General features: G+C 41.0%; 1 protein-coding gene across 1 annotated transcript; it reads right to left on the bottom strand.

Moving 5' to 3' along the window:
* Window positions 1-2901: 2901 nt before the first annotated feature.
* On the bottom strand, window positions 2902-20869 carry GOLT1B (golgi transport 1B). The gene is made up of 5 exons (XM_081330578.1): window positions 20670-20869; window positions 16100-16191; window positions 12750-12928; window positions 9910-9991; window positions 2902-6563 (listed from the first exon to the last, which is right to left on the bottom strand). Exons 1-5 carry the CDS (start codon window positions 20692-20694, stop codon window positions 6525-6527), a joined length of 417 nt encoding a protein of 138 aa, XP_081186704.1. The 5' UTR covers window positions 20695-20869; the 3' UTR covers window positions 2902-6524.
* Between the last annotated feature and the right edge of the window lie 193 nt (window positions 20870-21062).

The following is a 21062-nucleotide window of genomic DNA, read 5'->3' as shown; positions in this document are numbered from 1 at the left end:
ATCTGCAACAAAGCTGGTATAATTAAAGATACATCCAAAGGCAGAAAGTCTGGAAATGTGAAGGATTTAAGAGAAAACTTTTGATTTTGAAACATCCTGGTTTACTACGTTTGCATTAACTTGTGACTTTTCATGTATTGGTTTCCATTAATAAGATAATAACAAGACGCCAAGCCAATATGAAACAAACCACATTTTTACATTTTTAAATATTTTTTTGTCTGTATTATTGCTGCCCAGTGTAGCCCCACGCTGAGACGGGCAGCAAATAAATTTAAGAAATAAATAAATATATTTTGGCATTATGGCAAACCACACTAACGCATATTTTCCTTTTGAACTCTTCCATCTTTCAATGAAACTAGGATCGTTTTAGAGTTTGAAATTACACTTGACACTTGGCTCTTATCGTATTTCATGCAGTAAACACTTCACTGAGCAAGCTGCATCAACTCCAAAGTAGTTTCTTGAAGTCTAATCAGTTCTCCCAAAGTGCTACAAAATTTGCAGCATAGATTATTACTGGAGTGGGGGTGGGACATAAGGAATAAATCAACCACTGAGATTTTTAATTGAAGGGGTATTGATCGCAGATAACTCTTGCAGTCATTGCTTACATCCATTGTTCACTACTTGTCTCTTGCTGCTCCAGACGGGCAATTCAAACACTCACTTCCTTCACTGTGAAGGAAAGCAACTCAGCCTTCCAAGTCTTCCAAAATTGGCCCAAACAACCCTAAAGGTAAAGGTAAAGGTTCCCCCGAACATGCGTGCTAGTCGTTTCCGACTCTAGGGGCCGGTGCTCATCTCCGTTTCAAAGCCAAAGAGCCAGCGCTTGTCCGAGGATGTCTCCGTGGTCATGTGGCCGGCATGACTAGACGCCAAAGACGCATGGAATGCTGTTACCTTCCCACCGTAGTGGTCCCTATTTTTCCACTTGCATTTTTTATGTGCTTTCGAACTGCTAGGTTGGCAGAAGCTGGGACGAGTAACAGGCGCTCACTCTGCCATGCGGCACTCGGGATTCGACCTGCCAAACTGCCGATCTTCTGATCGACAAGCTCAGCGTCCTAACCCACTGAGCCACCGCGTCCCTTAAACAACCCTACAGACATTTAATTCTACCTATACCCTCGTCTTCCATTCTTGTATTTGCTTTGTCCCCATTTTTTTTATTTTTTAAAAAAACTGATTCAGAGTTTTGTAAAGAAATCCTCCAGGATTGACTCAGAATGACACAGCGGGCCAGATCCTGTGCTAAGCAGCTTTATAGATTTAAGAGTAGAGTGATATAAGCAAACACGCAAATTGTTCTCTCTCCGGGTTTTCAACCCACCTCCCTCTGCACACAACTTTGCCTGTGCGACCATCGAGAGGCAAAAGGAAAGAGGAGACAATTGGGAAGAGAAATGGTTGATAGACCAGACAAGAGACACATTAGCATCCTTCTAATCCCCAGGTTTAAAGTAAAGCTGCCTATCGTGGAATCCTTGAGCTATCAGCAGCCTCATAAAACTTTGGACTCCTTCCAAAACTGCCACATTTTTAATGGGGAAGAAGAAAATTAAGTCATAAAGCAGTGAATAGTGTAATGAATTGATTTTGGTCCTCTGTGCTCATTTGGGGCAGTGTGACACCTGGAAATCTGACATCTTTATCAAGGAAGTAGTCCCCAACAGGCATTTAAGGACTTTTGAAGGAGATATTTTATAGCTTTTCATGACTCTGCTTGGATTCAGGAGGGAAGGTTGAGTTTTTGACAATGGCCTCGGTAACTTTTAAGACTTGTGGACTTTAATTCCCAGAATTCCCCAGCCAGCCATGCTGACTGAGGAATTCTGGGAGTTGAAGTCCACAAGTCTTAAAAGTTACCAAGTTTGGAAACCCCTGGTGCAAGCTAGTCTTCGTAGTCTTGGGAGATCCAAATTGCTGAGGAATTAATTGTTCGTTATAATGGTGAGAGATCTGAATGGTAGATAATTACTTTTCATCCGCAAAATGGATCATATAAGTTTATGGCCCACTAGATATGAACTGATATTCACTTACACCATCTTGGGAGTTTGCCTCCCTCCATGCATGATAAATTCTATCTGGATCAACATCTGGCTGAGTAAAAGAGAACTTTGCAACTCCTTTAATTAACATCACAACCTTCCCCCACAAAGGAGTCAGGGACACAAATTTGTATTTTGAAAAGGCGTAAAGTAGATGGGCAGCCAATGTCAGTAAAACTGTCACTAATGGGCGAACTAAATGCTCCATCCTGCTCGTGTCAACTTGCTGGTCCTAGCAAGCCCTTTCTATGGTCCACACCAGGAGTAGGCAACCTCGGCTCTTTTATGACGCATGGACTTCAACTCCCAGAATTCCTGAGTCAGCAGGAATTCTGGGAGTTGAAGTCCATGAGTCATAAAAGAGCCGAGGTTGCCTACCCCTGGTCCACACCAATGGACAGAGATGCTCAGATTCTGATGAAGAAAGATTCTAGATTAGGTTGACACGGAATCTTAAGGTCACCCTCTGTGTTACCCCAAAATATGGTTTCATTTTAAGAAATTCTGAGCATTTTTTGTTGCTTTTTTGCTTTACAATCAGTCCTGAATCCTGACACCCACAGGACAAGTCCATGGAGGTTACTTGGCAATATTTTTGGAAGTGTTTTTTCATTGTCTCCTTCCTAAGGCTCAGAGAAAGTAACTAGCCCCAGAGGCGAAACTAGACCTCCAATTTCCCGGTTCTTGTCCATCACCTTCCTACCTCATTTCTGGATAAAGTGTCCTCTGCGTCTAAACCTATGTAGCTTAGATCTCCTTTGCTAGTTACTGGGGGAAAGCACTGCATTTTAATAAGTCAGTTTTGGTAATGACACGATTGGCAATTAGTAGAAAAAGTACCCATTTATTCAAGGTATGACAAATATATTTACAATATAGTCTCCAGAAGAAAGATCCTTATGTGAGTCTTTTAAGCAATCAAAAATTACAATTAAATGGGCAGATCTTATCTGTTACAGAAGATATTATTTCTGCAAATGATTACAACATATGAGGCTCGGTCCTAGATACGTTTACCCTTGGAAATGAGCCTCAGTGTAGTGCAGCACAATGATTCCCAAGTATACAAACATAAGATAGCCTTAAAGGTTAAAGAATCGTTCAAATATCTTTGATCGCATTGTCAATTCTGTAAAAACTAATGTTGTAACGGTTAAAGGGTAGGATCTTAGAAATTGCAAGGATTATAAAGCAACTTTAAAGGGTTTTCTAGGATGGTCTGGCAAGACAACAGAGCAGTAGTGGTACTTGATGCTTGCACTCTGCTGACTTAAAAACAGATAGGGCTTCTGTTTTTGTTTTTTTTTTAAAAAAGATGTTTTGAATTTTAATATGAATCTCAGAAAAGTGAAAGAATGCCTTTCAAACTGGACAACGTAAGAAGCAAATTGTCTTCGCGTTATTTTCTAGAGCAGGGTTCCCCAACCCCCGGGCCGTGGCCTGTTCGAAAACAAGCTGCAGGAGAAATGAGAAACTACGCACGGGCGAGGCTCCACTTGCGCGAGCAGCCAGCAAACGCATGTATGCGCGCGAAGCTCCGCTCCTGCGAGCAGAGGGTGCTTGCGCTCAAAGCTCCATTCGCGCAAGTGGAGGGTGCATGTTGCTCGCACAAATGGAGCTGTGTGCACGTCTGTGCACCTGCCACTCGCACACACCCACACACCGGGCCACCAAACTCGAAAGGTTGGGGACCGCTGCTCTGGAGCATAATGATAGTACTACGTTTGCTATTTAACCAATGTCTCACCTATATTTAAATAAATTACACTTAGCCAGAATGGGTACGATTAATTGAACGGTGGCGTCTGACAATATTTTGATGAAATTATGTCCAGAAATGACTGGAAACAATGTCTTCTGCTACCTTCACAACATGGAAAAGAATCAGAAACAGGAAAGAAATAGGGAGATTTTTATTCCTATTGCGTTAAGATCTTTCTCACTTGGTAGCGGGTTGGAGAATCAAAAACTCAAATGGGGCTCATTGTAAAATGTGAGGAAGGGAATTTGGCAGCCTGATTCTTCTGGAAAGACTCCTGAAGTTGCAAAAACATCTGAGGAAACCCAGTTTAATAGCTCTATGTGCGTTGCTCCAGATCTGAAGCATCTCTCCCAGCCCACAAACTACAACTGAAATGGTTTACAATATGGAAGTGAGTTAAAAATCCTTTGCTACAGCCAAAATATCAAATGAGAACTAGAGCCTACATAGCAAAGATATCCAAGGTTTATGTTTCGAGCATGACCTATTCAAGTCAACAGGATTCTTTTTAAAATCATTAAGAGGCAGAGCCTGCAATTTAAAACAAGCTCCCATTTTACTAGTGTTGTAGGGACCATTAGATTAGTTACATCTATTTTAAGACTGAAAACAACCAGAACACAAGGATCATCTGTTTCCAAATTGGAGTGTTCTTATTTTGGCATCAGAATGATCCACAATGGAGTATTTTTTGCTAACTCCTCTACAATGGGGAAGCTCACGGAGAAATGTCTCATGAAGCGTCAACTCAAAAAACGATTTTCACAGCTTTACAAAATTGATTTGCCTCATCAAAAAGTCCTTTTAAAGAAGAACACAGTGCACTTTCAAAGAACAAAATAGCTCCCCTCCTTGTGTATTAGTAATTAGCGTTTATTCACTCGTAGGTGATGGTATTTTGCCTGGCTGTTTGAACCGTTCAGATCTAAACAAACCGATAGCTTTAAATTAACCTGCTGCTTCAACGAAAGTAACATCAGGATAAATTTATGACTGAGAGCCAAAGCAAGAACTGGCAGAAAAGGGAACAATGTGATTGTCCCACTGCGTAAGTCATTCACATTTTTCTCTTTTGCCAGTTCAGTAGAACAGGGGTTCCCAACCCCGGGGCTCTGCCTGATTTGCAGCGGGCTGGCGCACACACCCACGCGTGCAGCTCAACTGATGTGAGCAGTGGGCCAGCGCGCAAAGGCACGTGCAGGCAGCTCAACTTGCAGTCGAGCCGCTTGTGGATGCGCGTGGGACCAATGCGTCACTCGTGTGAGTAGAGCTGCACGCGCGCTGGCCCACCGCTCACACGGCCCGGTTCCCCTCCAACCCAGCTGGGCTGTCAAGCTGCGAAGGCTGGGAACCACTGCTGTAGAATGTCCGTAAGGTTCTGAATCTCGCCATTTGTAGCAATAGGAACTGTTTCTAATAGTCTAATAGTCTAACAAATTAATGCGCCACTTGATCAAGGCTACCAATATGATTTCCCGAGATTTCCCAGCAAACTGACTGATTTGTTTGATGGTTAGAAAAAGTTATTTACACAGTAAGTTGTAACATGCTCCTTCAGATTAAGAGTAATGCTCAGTGCTTCAAATCTAGCTCCTGGACCTCAGATATTACCAGTAAACAAATCATGATGCTTCCCTGTTTTAGAACTTTATGTTGGCTAGAAGTAACCAAATTAGAAACCAAGATTCGGGATCGAAATGCCCTTGCACGAATTTGCGAGTTAGGCAACCCGCGTCCTAAACTGTGTGAACATCACGAAGCAAAGCAACTCACTTCGGGCGCTACATATTATGTGCACAGAGTTTACGCAATGAGAAAAGGTTTACTTCTTGCTTCCATCACTTACCGGTCATTGGGAGAACCAACAGAAAGGAGTGTAAAATTGGTTTTCCCGTTCCCTGCCGAAGCAAACATCTAACGAACCCAGGAATGTTTTAAGACAGTTTTGTACAGTTCCATACAAAAAAATGTAGGGTTTCTTGTTTTGTTTTTTGCATATTCCAAAGGTAAAGATATAGGTAATTAAAATTTATGTTTGGCTTGAAACATTGTTTTCTTACAAAGATTTATTTCAGCGTCTATTTACAGAGAGGTTTATAACAGCTGAACTGTGTGATGAAGTCTTCTGCTACTGTTCAAAATGAGAATCCATTTTACACGCCGTGTGAATCAAGCGTTCACGATGCCGTCTTGCTTTCAAAAGGACAGTCGGGAGAAGAAGAAGAAGAAGAAAAAAATCTTCCAAAAATGGGGAGGAAGTAGGAAATTTGGCAGGCAGAAAGACAGAAGGGTCACACCTTATCAACTGACCCATGATCACTCCATTACAACTTCAGACATAAGGAGGTAAAAATGACAGGCACTGTTAGTTCCATGGGGAGTTTGCTGCATTTAGCTTGTACTCCAAAAATATGAAGAAGTCTTGAAAAGTTTTAACGTTCCGTGAGTTTTTCGCCAGTTGAGTTCACAGCATTCCTGGTATGTCAATGCCAAGTCTTAGGTTGCAAATTTGCTTCTGATGTTTTGTTTTTAATATTAAATAGGTTTACTGTATACTATGGTGTAAATTGGAAACTTACTTCAAAGACCATTTCAAACGTTGCCTTTGTATACAACAAAATCGTTGTGCTGGACCGATTTGATCTTCGTGAAGGTTTTATAAATAATATAAATTTAGGACCAGTCTTCGGGACCTTTGTCAATCATTATACCATGTTGTTGCTTTCTCCAGCTTTATCTACAAGCTGTGGGCAAAGGAGACAGAAGAGAAGGTGGAATTGAGGTAGGGAAAAGGAATTGTAATTTAATACATTCATTAAGAATGGAACACATTGATGCTACTTCAACACTTGCATTTTAAGTGAGTGACTGGGTGTAGTATAATCTTATTCAAACAATACTAACCAAGGCCTTACGTAATTTACACAAAGTAAGACCGTTTGCATTACAACCGCATTTAGGCATGGTATGTTTTTATGTTAACATAGAGCAACATGAAGATGCAACAGAATGAAAAAAAAAATTAAATAAATCAGAAATAATGCAAGTATAAAAACTGTTAGCTCAATAACCCAAAAGGGGGGGAGAAAAGAATATTGTTTTGAAAAATAATCAGCCGTTCATGCATTAATAGACTGAAGATGATATTTTCAACTAACCATTACTGGGAATTGTCTCCTGAACTTACGCAAGCTTTGAAGAAAACATCAACAATTAACTTTTCCAAAAGGATTTAACTCCATAAAGTCCAGTTTATAAATGATATTGATACAGAAAAGCAATAAGCAAGATGTCAAGCCAAATTATGAACAGACTTATTAAGTAGATTTAATGTAAGAATAAAACCCAACTAAATTAACTAAGTTTTTTTAACCCATTAAACATACTGATGCCTTGGAAACTAAAGGCATGATGTGGGGGTTCAGTGATTCCTGTAGCAATAAACCAAGATGTGCCAGTCTTTGGCATGGCAAACTGTCAGGTCGAGAGAAGGGCAGCATGCTTCTTCTAGCCTAAATGTAATTGCAGCCACATTCTAAAAACATGATATAATCCTACATATGTATGTATGTATGTATCCTATTTAGAATTCTCCATTTATAACGCATCTGAACTGCCTTGAACAAATGCCAGCCACATGCTTAATATTAGACATGTTCAGAAATGCAAAATTAGAGAGGGTGGGGGGGAGGGAGGGGGAGAGAGAAAATAATCACAGCTGCAAACAAATGTGTCAACATCCACAAGGATGGTGCCATGTTAATTTATGAGCACTGACCCTTGTAAAGATGGACGTGGGCAACAGGCAGTCTTAGATATGCTCGGCAAGGCCTGCCAGATGCCTGTATTTCCCTTCTGGAAACTCCCACGGTAATTGGATTTCACCTCCGCAATATACTACAACATCAACTTGCTATTACTTGACAAGCTGTCTGGAGCATATTTTAGATGGGAAGATTGCCCATCCTCATTCTGTATCTCCAGAAACCATTATACCCAGGTTTTGGGGGGGGGGGTGAGATGCTAGCAAGAGCAACAGGTGAGCTGAGCTGATAGTTGAGCCGTCTCCTTTTACTGAGCCTTGAATAATAAATCTGCTATATTTGGTTGGTTTAATTTACTGCTCCCAACAGACTTGGTGCACAAAATAGGAAAAAGGATGCTCAAAATAAAATGGCATGTGGATAATGTTCTTCATGCCTTTCCTGTTACTGGGATGTTTTCTCAGCTGCCTCAAACTTTTCTAAGTGAAACCTTTTCTGAAAGCCTTCATATATGCACGCCAGGCATTCTGAAGATTGTTCTCAAGCATTCTCTAAATGTTGCCCATTATTTGGAGGGGGAGGGATAATGCACCTAACAAGACACCACAAGCCCATTTCAAGGGAAATGGACATTTAGCCGCCTTAAGATAAAAAATGCTCTCTTGCTGTCTCCTCACTGTCCTTCTCCTTCAATGGATTTAGAGAATGTTAGGTTGTCGCTTCAAACTGGAATTGGAAAATCATTACTGATGGTCGTCACTTAGTGACCAGTTGCAAAGATGGCAGTAATACAGGGTGGCCAAAAATTCAATTTCTGACCAACGCCCTCCAAAAACTGGTGCACTCAACAACCAAAGCCTTCAGCATGAAACTGATTAAGGTCTGATCAGTTTCAAGCTGCAGTGAAAAGCAGGAGGAGGATTCTAATCAATTAATGAAGGTCAAAGAGCTCAGTCTGTTAACTTGAGGTTAGCACATTTTAGGGAAGGTTGTGGAGAAAAGCATCTCAAGAAGAGGCGATTTAAGCAATCTCTCCATTTTGCAAGGAGGCAAAAATAAAGTCAGGCACAAGACATGGTATGAGAGAATGTCATTTATCTGAATGACACAGCAGCAACCAGTATTTTTGTACCATCTCTCTCTCTCTCTCTTTCTGTCACATGTTCACTTATGGACCACTTCGTTCAACAAACAAGTCACTGGAACAGAATGCGGTCACTAAATGAGGAGAGGGTGTAGTACGTATTTGTTAAGTTTGGGAAAAATATGATTTTTTTTCATAAATGGTAGATAAGAGTTCTTTGAAAAAGTATTTGCCCATTTTAGATTTTTATTTGTGTTATTTTGTTCATTCAGACTCCCTTTAAATGTCAGGAAGACTTACACGAATCACTGACAACAATCAATGGGGGGGGGAAAATGTAAAAATTCAGAAATGTTTAGAGGAGGTAAGTAGTTTTTCACAAACTTGTGATTTATACTGACGAAGTGACTGAGTAAATCTGATGGGGGCTTTACGTGCGACATGACAATTTATGCATATCAACAAGGGATTCATGAAACTAAAGGACCAGTCCATTTCTTTGGCAAACCAGCTTTTAACCTTAAACTTAAATTTGCTGGATAAGCTGCAAGATAACTAAAAAACAAAAACAAAAACCAACACCTGTGAATGATCAAATGAAAACTGTCCTAATTCAAATTCAAATAGCAGAGAAAGAAATCCAGGATAAAATGATCTCTCTTTGGACCTGAAACATGGGGAGATGATGCCCCCCAAAATCTGGAGAATAAATATAAGAATAGGGAAGACTGGCCTAGACTGACATAAGAGTTAATTTTGAAACTTGTTACCCTTGTTACCTGAAGGCAAATAAAAGAACTTGGTGATCCAAATTTTGAATGCGTATCTCTGTATGTGCTGGTCCAGGTTTTTTAATAATAATAATAATAATAATAATAATAATAATAATAATAATAATAATAATAATAATAATAATAATAATAATAATAATAATAATAATAATAATAATAATAATAATAATAATTTTATTTATATACCGCCCTTCTCCCGAAGGACTCAGGGCGGTGAACAGGGCAAGCATAAAAAATACAGAGATACAAAAGTTAAGAAGAATTAAATATATGCCCACTAAAAACAGTAAATACAAATATTAAAATAACAATTAAAAAACCCCACCCATCCCCCATCAGGCCAGGCCGGCTTGTTCAAATAAGAATGTCTTTAGATCGCGACGGATGGAATCCAAGAAACAGAAGGAAAACAGAACTTGCTGTGTATTATGTGAAATTATTTAATACTTACTGATCTTATACCAGGTAAATTCAACAGATACCCCAGAACTGGCACTCTTCTAATAAAACCGATCACCACTGGGAAAAAGCCCCTTTGGGGGGAAAAAAAATACATCACAGATTAGAAGAATTTTTCCAAATAGGCGCCCTTTACACATTTCTAAGATTCAAAAAAACAAACAAAACCAATTGCTTATTTTTTATGTGAAGAAATATATAATTGCTCATATCACATACATTCTCCCCTTTCAGAATGAAGACTGTACCCATCTCCAAGTCTTTACATATTCCATGTAGTTAGCGATACAGTGCTCATTCAGTGGCCAAACCGGCAATGGCAAGAGAGAGATGTCCAGTTGTGGACACCACACCGTCCCTGTGATCACATGACTGCAATCTGGATGCTTGGCAACAGGTGCACATTTACAATGTTTGTCCTGTGGTCATGTGATCACCATTTGCGACTTTCACAGCTGGTTCCCAACAAGCAAAGTCAACAGGGAAGCTTGCAGGAAGTCACAAGTTATGGTTATGTGACATCATCCTAAGATGATTCACTCGTAGATTGCAACAGGAACTGATGTCATAAGTTGGTGCCATCACGTGGTGTCACAGTGCGGTGCTTAGCTACAAAGTTGCTGGCTCTTCCTGTGGTCAGAAAGTGAGGACTACCTGTACCGAGTTACATGCTTCCTAACTAGGCTTATTGCTTCTCACAGGGTGATAGAAACACTTAAACAATATGGACAGGACCACTTACATGAGCTATTTGCTAAGAAGCCAGTATCGACTACAGCTTTGGGGAGGAGACTTCTTAAATAATTTACTAAGACACCGTGGTCGTGTGAACACTGTTACTCTGAAAATCCACACACAATTTTTATAGATACAAATTTAAGGACATGTAAAATGGGCTAGTTAAGTACTAAGAGATGCAAGAGACCTTGCTAAACCTAACAGGCTGTAATGCTTGGTCCCCAAAATTGGAAGGCAGCGCGCGCGCACACGCACACACACAAACCCTGTAATTTGAGCTCCACTGACTTCTTCCTTGACATCACAGTGTCACACATTTCAGAGGATCCCGGATGGCAGGTAAATCTACTTCTATTAGTACTGCTATAAGTACCTAAATGCTAAGGATGTGCTGTGCTTCATATCCAAAAGTGAAAGCCTTACCCACAATCAGTATGAGCATGTTGACACTTCCTTAATTCAAATGTGCACTCTCTTGGGGTTCACACAACTACCACAAGCCACACTTACTCCAAAATGCTTTTCATTTTATCTTTCAATTTATCATTAAAGTCAAAGAAACCAGAGGTGAAGTATGGAGGCAGGAAAAAACAGAAAGGAACATGCAATTCTATACTGATGATTTTGCCTGTCTGTTTTCAAACTTGAAACCTGGGGATTGGATGATGATTGGATTAATGCCGTGTTGTTCAGGAGAGACATCATCTCACAAATAACCTGGCAAATTCTAACCTGGGGTCATTTAAAATAGCTCTCAAATTATACAATGCACGGACTTGTTGGTTCACAATCTGTGGGAAATGCGATATTCGGATATCAAATGGATACAGTCTGAATTCAGCCCTAAGCATCTTTTTCTTTACTAGAAAGCTACCATATATTTTAAGAGGTGGTGAAATTAAAATTCAGTGGAAGAGACTGACATATTTACATTTGACTTTCTGGTGCAAATCTCACTTTCTTGGTCTTCACTAAAATCAATCATCAGCCCAGAGAGTAGCCTACATTAAGCAAGCTCCCCAGGTGTGGGGTAATCCAGGTGTGGAATGGAGCCACATTTTAAGTCCTCATTTAAACAGGGCCAGAAGCGGTATGGGCCTAAGAATCTCAGGTGGATTCCAAGGACAGGTACCATGACACAGCAAGACTACTTCCAAGGGATCCATGGGATTTAGAGCATGCTGACTCTGTCAAACCAGACAGGCAGAAACTACCAGAGATAGATAACCAGGTTTTACAGAAATCTGTTTAGTTGCTAGGTTGGCAAATAGCTTGAAAGCTATAACTCTTCAAACCAGTGTGAATAATGCTTCTGATTATTTAATATCAGTGACAAGCTGCAGGTTTGTGTGTTTTCTTTTGCAGATCTTTTTGCTTGTCTAACTTGGGACTAAAAGTTCCCATGCCAGGATCAAATCCTTCCTTAACAGAGCTTGAAATGATTACAGTGGGTAGTAAGCCCCTTAAGAGATGCTTTGATTGTTTCATGAAATGTTGATTATCTCCAGGCCCACTTTTGGACAACACATTATGTATTTTTATTGTGTTTATTCTTGCATTTTGAAAGCCGCCCGGTTATATAGATGAAGGCAGCCTATAAATCCAATAAATGAATAATTACTTCTATGCACGTTTTTCCTTTTGGTAGTAGGCTGAATTAACCTGGGATTGTGCGTCAGAATTCATAAGCAGAAGTTTAGGGAACTACTATTTTTTTTTCTTCCTCATATCGCCAACAATGCAATAGGAGAAACAACCTGTTCTTACCATAAAGTGCAATTCTGTGCCAGAAATGATTGCTAGCAAAAAGCTTGCTCTCTCACATTTCTATCTATTTTTGCTTTTCCTTGTCTTAGAAGTTTCATCATCATTAGTAGCTAAATATTTTTTTAAAATGAGATTTCAAGCTCTATTCTTCACATATTTGAAATCATGAATGTCTATAAACTCCTCAGGCAGAATCTGGTAATTTTTCAGTGACAGCCAACCAAAAGCGTACTTGAAACAAAATTCAATGGTCACCCTGTGAGAGAGATGGGTGGTTAATAAACTTGATACATAAATAGATAAAAATACAAATCTGTAAGACCTTACCTGAATAAGAGGAAGAAGCCATAAATTTCAAAGACCATTCCTATCAGAGGCCAACCAATAAGAACGATAAATACACCACCCAAGAAAAAACCGGTGGCTTTCACTTTGTGTTTCTGGAAAAAGAATCTGAAAGTTCTTTCTAAACCAATCACGAAAGCCAGCCCAGCCACAAATAAAACCTGCAAAAATGAAAACAAACGTATTTGAATATAGGTCCCCACCTAGGAAATAATGATAGAGAAAATATTCAGATTCAGTATAAATGTTCTCAAAACATCTGTATCAACTTGCTACTGAAGGAAACAGGAATGTCTTAAAGGTATCTTCTACAATGGTGGCACAACCAAAACCACCACTGTTTGTGAAGGAAGATAAATAATGTACAGTATAAAGTACCAGAGATAGATAACCAGGTTCTACAGAAATCTGTTTAGTTGCTAGGTTGACAAATAGCTTGAAAGCTATAACTCTTCAAACCAGTGTGAATAATGTGAATAATGGGACGTGGTGGCTCAGTGGGTTAGGACGCTGAGCTTGTCGATCAGAAGGTCGGCAGTTTGGCGGGTCGAATCCCGAGTGCCGCGTAACAGAGTGAGCGCCTGTTACTCGTCCCAGCTTCTGCCAACCTAGCAGTTCGAAAGCACGTAAAAATACAAGTAGAAAAATAGGGACCACTACGGTGGGAAGGTAACAGCGTTCCGTGCGCCTTTGACATCTAGTCATGCCGGCCACGTGACCACGGAGACATCCTCGGACAAGCGCTGGCTCTTCGGCTTTGAAACGGAGATGAGCACCGGCCCCTAGAGTCGGAAACGACTAGCACGCATGTGCGGGGGAACCTTTACCTTTACCTATAAACACTTAGGGGCACTACTAGCATGATATTTTAGAGAGGCACACGAGGGCAATTAGGAAATAAACCTCCATTTGGTTATCAATGACAGACACTCGCAGATACAAAGCTTTTATAATTCACATTAGAAAACTACAACATTACATTACTTTTTGACATAACCACCATTCAAATTGAGGCACTTGTCATAACGTCTTACAAGATTTGGAATTCCTTAGTAGTAGTCGCTCAGCGCCAAATCTGGGCTATGGTGGGGCGGTGATCAAAAACATTCCAACGGAACTGCTTCAAAAAAGGTTCTTGGGTGCGTCTAGCGGTGTGCAGGCGAGCATTATCGTGAACCAATGCCACACCAGAAGTCAGCATGCCCTGACGCTTGTTATGGACGGCTCTTCTGAGTTTCCGTAATGTTTCACACTAGACTTCTGAATTGATGGTCAAACCACGCTCCATGAACTTCACTAGCAGTACTCCTTTGGCAACTTCACATTTGGCAGGATTCTATGGCACCAGTTCTGGTGTGGTGTTGGTTCACAATAATGCTTACCCGCACACCGCTAGACGCACCCAAGAACTTTTGAAGCAGTTCCATTGGGATGTTTTTATCACTCCCCCCCCAATAGCCCAGATTTGGCCTGAGTACTACTAAGAAATTTCAAACCTTGTAAGATATTATGACAAGTGCCTCAATTTGAATGGCAATCATGTCAAAAAGTATTGTAAAGCTGTAGTTTTCTAATGTGCATAATAAAAGTTCTGTATCTGCGAGTGTGTCATTGATAACCAGACTGAGATTTATTTCCGAATTGCCTTCGTATTTTTATCCCATCTTTATTATAATTCTAAATAACTCAAGGCAGTGAACATACCTAATACTCCTTCCTTCTCCATAACAACTGCCCTGTGAGGTGGCTGGGCTGAGAGAGAGGGGTGGACCAAAGTCACCCAGCTGATTTTCATGCCTAAATTGCTAAGGATTAAATATGGTAATAAACAGGGATGTGCAAAACTTATCATTGTAAAAATAGAAATCATTCATCCCCAGAATAATTATTATACACAACTAGTAATAAAATGTATCAATTAAGTAATGAATATCTCACTGGATGACATTTCTCACAATGCTGTATTCTAATGTTCAGTTTTGTCTCCTCCCCTGAACAGAAGTCTAGATTAAAACAACACACTGAACACTAAACATATATTGGCAAAACACAATTCCTGTTCAACTAACAGATTGTAACCAAACAAGTACAGGTAGTCCTTGACTTACAACCATTTGTTTATTGACCATTGCAAGTTACAACAGCACTGAAAAAAGTGGCTTATGACCATTTTTCACACTTAGGACAGTTGCAACATCCCCATGTCATGTGATCAAAATTCAGACATTTGGCCACTGGCATGTATTTATGACAGTTGCAGTGTCCCAGGGTCATATGATCACCTTTTGCAACCTTCTGACAAGCGAAGTCAATGGGGAAGCCAGCCCCTAACTTAACAACTTTAGTGATTCACTTAACAACTGTGGCAAGAAAGATTGTAAAATGGGACAAAATTCACTTAACAATTGTCCTACTGAGCAACAGAAAGTTTGGGCTCAACTGTGGTCATAAGTCAAGGATTACCTGTAAACCATATTAAAACTTAATATAATAGTCTGGCAACCTATTTCAAAAAAGAATTGACGCCTTTGAACTGTGGTGCTGGCCAGAGTAACTAACAGAAAAGTGTTAAAATTGTATAAAACCAGATACATCACTAGAAGCTAAAATCATAAGACTACAATCTGATTTACTTTGTCCATACAAATGCGTGCAAATTCATTGGAGAAGACAATGGAAGACAAAAGATATGGTTAGTGGAACAAGAAGGGGCAAGCAAAGAACACACTGGCTAGGCTACAAAGTTGAACATCAAACAACTGAAAGAAGCTGTGCTTGGCAGGGTAGCAATTGCCTATAAAGTTGCCAAGAGTTGGACACAATTAAATGGTTAACACAACAACAATGGTCTGACTCCTCTATGTCCCAGTTTTTACAACTTCCTGAACCACTAGCTACCCAATCTCATTTCTGTCTAGACCACAGGTCTGCAACCTGCGGCTCCGGAGCCACATGCAGCTCTTTCAGTCATCTCCTGTGGCTCCCAGTCCTCTGCCATGTGCAGTCCAAAAAAAAAGTGGGACTAAAAAAGTTCAACCAATCAATTCAAATATGCAGGGTAGGTGTATATCTCACCTTGGCTCCACTCTTCAGTCAAACCCTGTTCTGCACATGCGCGCATGTATGCGCATGTGCACACATTTTTTTGCGGCTCCCAGTTTTTCCTTTTGTGAGGGAACCGGTTCCGAGTGGCTCTTTCACTGTTTCAGGTTGCTGACCCCTGGTCTAGACAGTTGTGTGAATTTGACCAGAGGGGAATCACATGAATTGTTTGTGATAAATATAGATACTTTCAGAATCCTATTAAATGTTATTCATTCAAAACTACTTACATTTCCAATAGCTAAAAGTGCTTTGTCGAAAAACAGGATCATTCCAAAGAAAAGAAAAAATACTCCAAAACCTGTAAGACCCATCCCAATTTCTGTAAGACAAAAAAGGAGCATTAATTACTCAGTGTGTTAGCAAGAAAATAAAAATAAAAAGTTAAAATAACCACAAAACCTTACACACAGTTACAACATTTGCCAAGGTCATTTTTAATCTGGCTCCAATTTAAAACAAAAACAAAAACTTGACACTTGCCTGCTTTCAAAAGAAAAACATGCTATTTTGAAGGGGCTTATAGTGTAAGAACATTTTTGGTTTTGATAACTGCCCCTTTAGTTCAGCATTTTGTCTCTAGAAATAGCCAGTTTTTGATACAGTGTTGAACTATACATTCAGCTGTCACATTTTCAGTCACAACTGTTTTTGGGGGGGAGGTGTGTCTCCCACAACAGGCTTTCCTGTAAGGTTTCTAAGACATTTGCTAATTGTCTAAAGTAAACAAACTCCCAACACTTTGCGGTGCTGAGATCCAGTATTCCCATTCAAAGCAGAATTCATGAGGAAGTATTAAATTCGATTAACACATTCTCCCTCAAGTTACTTACTGCATTTATAAACAATGCTGTTCCTGCCCATTTATTTCTCCACTGATCTTAGCAGAAGGCTTCTCTGCCCATGCACAGAAAATTGGAGATATATTGCTGAGCTCTAGTATCAGCTGTACAGTTCAAAGCAGCCATGTAAGAAGCCCTACAAAGACGCGATTGCCTTAAAAAGATGAACTTTTGTTTTGCACTAATGCATCTTTGAAAGTATTTCTTTCAAACCCTTTGCAAAGGTCCAACATAATAGGATAATGTCCACGTTGTACATGGTGAAGTCGAAATCACTTCTTCACTCATAATTTTGAGATTTTTTTTTTAAATCTACTTACACCCACAGGTTCTTTTTCAAAAGGCAACTGGACTTTCTTTTTCCTTGAAGACGTTTCGCTTCTCATCCAAGAAACGTCTTCAGAACTGAAGAAGCTTCTTGGATGAGAAGCGAAACGTCTTCAAGGAAAAAGAAAGCCCAGTTGCCTTTTGAAAAAGCACCTTTGGGACAACCATGACCTGGATGACTGAGAATCTCTACAGACATGTTGTTGTTGTTAGTTGCAAAGTCGTGTCCGACCCATCGCGACCCCATGGACAATGTTCCTCCACGCCTTCCTGTTCTCTACCATCTATTGGAGTCCATTTAAGCTCACGCCTACTGCTTCAGTGACTCCATAGACATGAATTTACTTTTATTGTTTCCACAAACAGTATTTTTTAAAAAGGATAGACCCATGATTAACTAAACACATAAAACAGAGATTATTTTTTTTACCAAATAAAGTGAAACGTCAGTTTTATTCTAATATTAAATCTATGCTTTAAAAAAGTGGTATCTTGATTTCAACACAGATCTGGTCCATATTATTTTATTGATTTATTAATAGTAGAAAGTAAGATAAACTTTGTATTCCTTCTTGAAACATTTATAAATTTGTACCTCAGAGAAGTAGTAAAAAATACCCCAATGAAGGAACTACCAACTCAGGCAAACATGCTAACTGTAGCCAACAGCATAATCAGGTAAAGGTTCCCCCGCACATGCGTGCTAGTCGTTTCCGACTCTAGGGGCCGGTGCTCATCTCCGTTTCAAAGCCGAAGAGCCAGCGCTTGTCTGAGGACGTCTCCGTGGTCATGTGGCCGGCATGGCTAGACGCCAAAGGCGCACGGAACGCTGTTACCTTCCCACCGTAGTGGTCCCTATTTTTCTACTTGCAGTTTTACATGCTTTCGAACTGCTAGGTTGGCAGAAGCTGGGACGAGTAACAGGTGCTCACTCTGTTACGCGGCACTCGGGATTCGACCCGCCAAACTGCCGACCATCTGATCGACAAGCTCAGCGTCCTAACCCACTGAGCCACCGCGTCCCTAACAGCATAATCAAGGAACCACCAAAAACACTCCTACGAACACATCAAACTACTAGTAGAGAGAAAACCTCACCCCCTTCTAGTACTGATCATGTTATGTAGTTGGGTAATGAGACAGCTGCAAGAAAACAGCCAAGCTCAGAGAGCACCAAGGACCCCACAGTATTTATAAATTATTTTAATTTTCCACACAGCAGTCTTAAGCAGGGTACACTGTTATAATGAAGGTGTAGCAATTTTATTTTTAAGAATTAATATGATGTCCAGGAACTGTTTGATTGGCAAGTACACACAGGCAAATGAGAGAACAAACAGCTGGAAGAGGACCCCCATGGACAATGTTCCTCCACGCCTTCCTGTTCTCTACCATCTATTGGAGTCCATTTAAGCTCACACCTAGTCAAACAACTTAGGATCCCTCCTCTGCCAACCTTCAGAAGGCTAAATGCAAACTTTTAATGGATTGTAAAACAAGACTGCATGAACCCATATCATTCAACTCTTGAATTATACAGAAAATTCCATGTATCCCACCACTGATGTGTAGATTATTTTCCAATAGAAGAGAATAGTTTTTGGCTCAGGGTTGAACAATGGAGTCCCCGGTGCTCTTGAGTTTGGGTTACAGGCATTTCATTACCCAACTATGTAACATCAGGAGGGCTAGTGAGTGTGGGGTTTGCTATGAGGTATGCAACAGCTTACACTGCCAGGGTTGGTGGGGGTGTGGTTTTCACTTTAGTAGTTCCTTGATTAGGGTATAAAAACAAAGAGCAAACACCACACTCATTAGCACGCATGTCATTACGTAGTTAGGTAATAAAATGTCTGCAAGCAAACAATGAAGCTCAAGGACACCACAGATTATTTTGAACTGACAAATGGCAAGAGAACATTTTCTATCTTTTTTTAAAAAAAAAACTAATTTTCTGGATAGCTCAGCTTGGATGACTTTATGCCGGCCTTCCTTCTTAAATCCACAGACTGCCAAATGAATTTGGGTTTCACATCCTAAATCCACCTACGAAAATCCAACAGAGCTGGAGGGCCTCCAGGGTGGAGAATAATATCTTAGGCGCTCTGCCATTAAAGCATTGTCTGATGCTTCCTACAAAAGCCATTACCTCCACTTTTTATAACAGGACAAGGGGTAGAAGAACAGTGGTAGGAATAATAATGCCACCACCTGAGAGGTTGAGTCTCCTACCCACAAAATAACAATTGCAGGAGTACCAAATCGTAACGATGTGTGTGTGTGTGTGTGTATGTGTGTGTATATATGTATGTATATATATATATATATATATATATATATATATATATATATATATATATATATATATATGTATGTATGTATGTATGTATGTATGTATGTATGTATGTATAGGGACGCGGTGGCTCAGTGTTAGGACGCTGAGCTTGTCGGTCAGAAGGGTTGAATCCCGAGTGCCGCGTAGCAGAGTGAGCGTCTGTTACTCATCCCAGCTTCTGCTAACCTAGCAGTTTGAAAGCATGTAAAAATGCAAGTGGAAAAATAGGGACCACTACGGTGGGAAGGTAACTGTTCCGTGCGCCTTTGGCGTCTAGTCATGCCGGCCACATGATCGCGGAGACGTCCTCGGACAAGCGCTGGCTCTTCGTCTTTGAAACGGAGATGAGCACTGGCCCCTAGAGTCGGAAACGACTAGCACACATGTGCGGGGGAACCTTTACCTTTTATGTATATATATGTAATAGGGACCACCACGGTGGGAAGGTAACAGCGTTCCGTGCGCCTTTGGCGTCTAGTCATGCCGGCCACATGACCACGGAGACGTCCTCGGACAAGCGCTGGCTCTTCGGCTTTGAAACGGAGATGAGCACCGGCCCCTAGAGTCGGAAACGACTAGCACACATGTGCGGGGGAAACTTTACCTTTACCTTTTATGTATATATATGTATGTATATATGTATGTATGAATATGTACGTATGTATGTATGTATGAATATATACGTATATGTGTATGTATATATACATACAGGGCTTTTTTTCTCATAGAACGCTCAGAACGGAGTTCCGCCACCTTTTTTGGATCTAACCTTGTAGGGTAGGCAAGGCAGGTTGTATGACATGTGTGAGTTCCGGCACCTTTTTCTTTTACAAAAAAAGCACTGTATACATATATACACATACATATACATATACGCATCCGTGCAGCTTTTTTCTGCTGCTGCCTTTGGCAATTCATTTTTCAGCTTCCCAGGAGAAGGGGACCCTTCGAAACAGGTGCTTCCTCTGTGTGTGTGTATCTGTGTGCGTGTCTCCCACTCCAAGCCCCATCCAGGCGCTTTGAGAGCTGTATGCAACGAAATTTCATTTTGATGTATGCCGATTGGTGTACATTCAAAGTGACAATAAAGTTATCATTAATCATTAAAATTATTAGTACTAATATGAACAATCAGTCGCAGGAGAGCAATTATGGGGTTGTGAAGCAGAGCGAGGAAGACGAAGCCAGGAAGGAGGACGCAAATGGGGATGATCATGCCAACAATCATTATTACCACAGAAGCAGCAATATTTGGCCTCCGCTCCGGCGCTTCCCCCCCCCCCCCCATTCACTCACTCTGCGTATCCGTGAGGGAAATCATGATGTCGGTAAGAGCCGCGCCAGCCGGACAAAGAAGCGAAGAGAAGGAGCCGGAGCCGCCTCAGGAGCGCCAGGAGCCGTTCGCCACGTCCTCCGGAAACACGCAGCCCCCCTTGACTACCCGGCTTCGGCTGCCGACCCGCCTCCTCGCCTTCTCCTGCCGCCGAGGCGCCCGCTGCCGCCGCGGTCCAAAACGCCATCCCATTGGGGGCCAGAGCGCCGAGCCAATCAGCGCCCGCCTTATTCCGCTTCCTTTTTTTTTTCCACCCCCCTCTCCCGGCCGCCGAGGGGGGGGCGGAGCCTCGGCGGCGCTGAGGTGGCCGAGAGGTAAAGCGCGAGCCGACCAGCGCCGGCGGATTGGCTAAGGCA

Source organism: Vipera berus (genome assembly GCF_964194415.1).
Source record: "Vipera berus genome assembly, chromosome: 6".
NCBI lineage: Eukaryota > Metazoa > Chordata > Lepidosauria > Squamata > Viperidae > Vipera > Vipera berus.
Note: the sequence above shows the minus strand (reverse complement) of the source record. Positions and strands in the feature narration are given on the sequence as shown.